The 5107-nt window shown below is 37.3% G+C and overlaps 1 protein-coding gene across 1 annotated transcript; it reads right to left on the reverse strand.

Moving 5' to 3' along the window:
- Window positions 1-459: 459 nt before the first annotated feature.
- Window positions 460-2595, reverse strand: LOC132163793 (receptor-like protein 3). Its single transcript, XM_059574165.1, has one exon. It carries the CDS (start codon window positions 2593-2595, stop codon window positions 460-462), a length of 2136 nt encoding a protein of 711 aa, XP_059430148.1.
- Window positions 2596-5107: the final 2512 nt, after the last annotated feature.

A 5107-nucleotide genomic window follows, 5' to 3' on the forward strand; every position in this document is an offset into this window, starting at 1 on the left:
ACCCCGACTAGCCTTTCTTCTCATTCATATATCTCGTCATTTCGGTCGTATTCTTCCATGTCATTGTAGGAATAATGTTATTGACTCTCAAAACTGAATTTGTTTATAAGTTCTTAAAAATTGCTCAGTTTGATTAAATTTGCCCATAAAGCCGGGTTGTATGCAGCTGCAGCTGATAGAACGAGAGACAAGGAAAAATAAAAATCAGATTTTTTTGCTCTGTTTTTGTACTCTGTTTTCTGCACAAAATTGCAACAACATATTTTGTTTCAATAAGAACTGATTTGCTTTAGTTTTCTTATACTTTGCTGGAATATCCAGGGCAACAATGCAAGCTAAAGCATTCAAACTGAAAATTGAGAAACCAAATTGATCACAACTCTTGAGCGACAGATATGTAATTTTAAAGAAATATATTATATACTTAAAACCTTTTGCGCAATCTGGCCAAAGACACTGTTAGTTTGACATAAATTTATAAAGCAAAGGACCACAAACTCCCCAAAAACCTGCAATGAAACCGAGAACCACACTAATTGGAAACCATGGGATTGTAGGCCCATTTTCCTCCTCCTCCTCAATGTCTTCGTTGGTACTAACAGTATTGGTACACCCGTGTGGAAGTGGGGGACCACAGAGTCCAAGGTTGCCCTCATATGCAGAGGCATTAAAGCTTTGCAATTGAGTGCTTGATGGTATTGGCCCATGAAGATTGTTGTTTGCAACACTGAATCGAGACAAGAAATGCAATCTACTTAGTGATGACGGTATTTCACCGGACAACCGATTGGTAGAGAGGTCCAGTAATTCCAAGTTTGCGAGCTCAGATATTTGGTGTGGAATGTTGCCTGAGAAGTTGTTATGCCTAAGATCCAGCTGGCGAAGCAACTTCAAATGACCAATCTCAATGGGGATGTTGCCACTAAGACTGTTGTTTGCAATTTTTATTGTTTGTCGCATGTTCGAGAGAACATTATATTGGCCAAGGGTACCATCTCTAGCGGAAAAAACTGGTAAATTCAAATAGTTATTGTCTACTAGAGTCTCTGCTAACACTAATGCTGGCAATGCACAAAGTTCTTTCGGAAATTCACCTGAAATGAGATTATTAGATAAGTCAAAAGCGAAGAGCCTTGGAAGAGTTGACAACCAACCAGGAATTGAACCTGTGATACGATTGGAAACTAGATTTAGAACTTCTAGCTTCTTAATCTTAGATAGCCATATGGGAAATTGACCCATCAGCTGGCAATCACCAAAACCCAAAAACCGAATATTCTCAAATCCATTAGAACTAACTATACTATCATCAGTTGGTATTGCCTCGTACAGAAAATTTCCTCCAAGAAGGACTACACTGAGAGTTTTGCAATGGATCAGAATCTTGATTGCCCCTGTAATATTGGTTAGCCTATTGTAACTAAGTACAAGGAAAGACAAGAATTCCAATTGAGCCACCTCTGGTTGGATTTGTCCTTCTAGTCTATTGTAGGAAAGTCGAATGGCTCTTAGGGACTTACATGAGTAAAGGCTTATTGGAAAGTTACCGAAAAAGGTATTGAACCCCAGATCAATAGTAGTAAGTTGAGGAAGAGAGGAGAAGTTATAGGTGGTGATGTCTCCTTCAAACAAATTGAACCGTAAAATCAATTCTATGAGATTTGTGCAATTCATTAAAGATGGGGGCAGAGAACTTGTTAAGAAGTTTGTGTGAAGGATTACGTACTTCAATTTGGAGAGATTTCCAATATTCGCAGGGAGCTTGCCGCTCAATTGATTTTCAAATAACTCTAGGTTGGTGAGTCTTGTAAGGTTTACAATGTCACTGCTAATGGGTCCTGAAAGATCATTGGAAGGTAAGGAGATTTCTTCAAGCCATGTCGCATTGTAGATATCATGAGGAAGCAATCCTGAGAGAGAGTTAAAACCTGCCCGCAAAACCTTTAGTTTCGAACATGACCCGAGTCCACTAGGAATTTGGCCACCATGAAGATTACGAGAAAAATCGAGGAGCCTGATAAAGGAAGAATTGATGCAAGGATAGGAAGGAATAGAGCCTGTGAAACTATTGTTGCTGACATTGAGCTCAATCAAACTCCACGCTCTTTGAAGAAACAGAGATTGGATTGTCCCGTTGAACTGATTGCTAGATATGTCAACAATTTGAACGGAGGCAGGCCAGCCAGATATCTCTCCAAATAAATGGTTGTAGCTCAAATCAAGGACCATGAGTTGATTTAAGGACAAAAACAAACCCTTAGGGAGATGACCTAAAAGTGAATTGTGGGAGAGATTAAGGTGAGAGAGATATGTGAGGTTTCCAAGAGAGGGAGACATACTCCCTCTAAGGCCTTTATAGGGTAACCAAATATGGGTGACCTGACCTTTATCATCACAGGAAATACCTTCCCAATAGCAACAATCAGCAGAAGACCAATTTAATGGTGGAGAAGAAGTGTTAAAGGGCAAGGACAAGAGAGAGTTGCGTTCTATTTGGTTGCACGCATGATTTGCAGAGAAAATGGCAAAGAGAAACAAGGTGAAGAGGAGATGATGAGGCATCAAGTATTGCATGCTTCTTGTTTGATAACTCATACGAGAGGAATGAAAGGCAAAGTTCTCGGAGAAGCAAGAAAAGCAAATGGCTCTGTATTATTTAGCCCAAACTGCAAGTATATATAACAAAGAATTGTTTTGGTTAGAGATACGATGTTGCCTCTTTAGTCTTTACTTGTGTAATTTCTTCGAGCCATTTGATTTTGGGTGTTCCTTTTGTAACTCACTATCATTGGATTTTGGCTACCACGGTGACTTTCCAACACGAATTTCTTTTTTTTGTTCGTCTAACCTAGCCCTTGGGACATTCAAATTCAATAGAAAAGCCGAGAAAAGTAGGCATTGGTCATTTTCCTCTCAATTTTCAGCTTGGAAATCTGGCATGGTTTTATTTGATTTCGGACACGTACGTTTGACAATCAATCCAGTTCTTTGTTCGACGAAACTACATCGAAAAAATCTTGCATTAATGTAGTCAAAATCAATGATGTTGATAACTCAAATAATTTTCTCCGAAATCATGGCAAAAAAATCAAAATACTCCACCACTTGTCAACCGCCACCATTCTGTTTCTGTTTTAGCGTGGAACGACTGGCATTGACGAGGACTGAGGGAGGGACTACAACAAACGTAATTTTAAAGTCAAGAACGAAATTGAATCTACATAAACCACTTTATGCGAGTCATGGTTTTGTTTTACTCATTATATTTCTCTTTAAATCATGGCTTAAATGGATAGCAAGTGATATCTTTAGTCATTTAATTTATATTATATCAATCTCCTTTACGTGTAAGCGAATGACAAAGTCATATTTCAAAATCGTAAGGTGATAGGAAGAGATAAATTTAATTATTTAATTTATATTAATCTAACATTTCTTCTTTTTATTTTTGTTATTTTCTAGAGTTCACCTTGTGGACTCGGGGCATGGTGGATTTTTTTCCCTTTCTGAATTTCTTCATGTTTTGTTGTAAAATTGACCTATATACTCATGATCATACCTTAGCTGCACAACAATGAACGTTTTTTTTTTGGGGTGACTTCTGTAGATGACTCATTTATCTAGTTAAATACGCGAGGCAATTCCAGGTGATGACAATGTTTTTGGTTCTGATGGATTTGAAAATGTTCAAGTTTTGAGTCTTGGTGGATACCCATTGACTGGTCAATTGCCTACATGGCTATCTAAGCTTAAGAAAATAGAATATTTAACTCTATTTGAGAATCGTCACAGGTTCAATTCCTAGTTGGTTATCGACTCTTCCGGTGCTCTTTGCTTTACACTTATCTTTGATAGCCTCATTTCAAGTGAATTCCCGAAGGAACTTTGTGCATTGCTAGCATTAGTGTCACCAAAGGCTCCAATAGCCCGCATCCATTTGGATTTACCAATATTTTTTAACATAAGAAGTGTTACCAAATACAATTTTCTGTCAAACCTATACCCTTCAATATGTGTTGGAAGCAATAATCTTAGTGGCAATATCCCCATTGAGATTGGCCATTTGAAGCTGCTTCATGTTCTGGATCTCAATCATAACAACTTTATAGGAAACATTCCGGACCAACTGTCTGAGCTCACAAACTTGAAAGAATTAGACCTTTTTGAAAATCGGTTGTCCGGCAAAATACCAGAATCACTAAGCAGTCTACATTTCTTGCGTGACTTTAGTGTTGCAAACAACAATTTGCCTGGACCAATACCATTGGACACTTAGTTCCAGAGCTTTGATGTCTCGGCATATGAGGGCAACCCTGGACTTTGTGGCCCTCCACTTCCACATGATAGTGCCCATATTGGTACCAACAACAAAGATATTCAGGATGAGGACAATGGGCATCATAGAATTCCATGGTTTCCAATTAGTGTGGTTCTTGGCTTTATTACAGGTTTTTGGGGAGTTTGTGGTCCATTAGTTATTAGTTATGAGTGGAGAGTTTCATATTTCCAAATCATGAACCAAGTAAAAGATAGGTGTATAATCTTCTTCCTTAAAATTGCATATTGGACGCTTTAGAGTCTCATCAATTTAGTTTCTCAAGTTTAGATTTGAATAATGTAAGGTTTTATTAGTTTCCATATTTTCAATTTGTGTTCAATGTGATCCCCATTGTGGATAAAATAATTAATGATCTTGGTTACTTTAAATGTTTGTTATGCCATTTACTATTTTTTTCTTTGACATGTTTACACCTTCGCTTCATTAAGCGTGGTCTCTAGCCAATTGAACTACCTCTTAGAGACTGCCATTTATTATTGGTCTGCGGTGAAAACCCACGACTTATTTGGGCATTGTGCAGCTAATTTCTCAAGAATTTCACATACGGCATAGCCTCTCTCACTGAATTTTAGTCATTTTAGTCTTGGATGCATAATAAAAAGAGAGACAACAAACAAATTCTAAGAAAAAAAAAAAAAAAAGTGAAAACAGAACAAAAAGGCCCTCAGGAATTCAATTTCACTTGTATGCTTCATGTTCTAATATAAACTTAACCATAAATAGTATTATCTAACTAGTTAATATATTAATATTCGTAATTTTTTTTTT

Source organism: Corylus avellana, chromosome ca10 (genome assembly GCF_901000735.1).
Source record: "Corylus avellana chromosome ca10, CavTom2PMs-1.0".
Classification (NCBI taxonomy): domain Eukaryota; kingdom Viridiplantae; phylum Streptophyta; class Magnoliopsida; order Fagales; family Betulaceae; genus Corylus; species Corylus avellana.

What these genes read in the sequence shown, in the direction of transcription:
- LOC132163793 (XM_059574165.1), bottom strand. Translation starts at nt 2,595, where the DNA reads ATGAGTTATCAAACAAGAAGCATGCAATACTTGATGCCTCATCATCTC.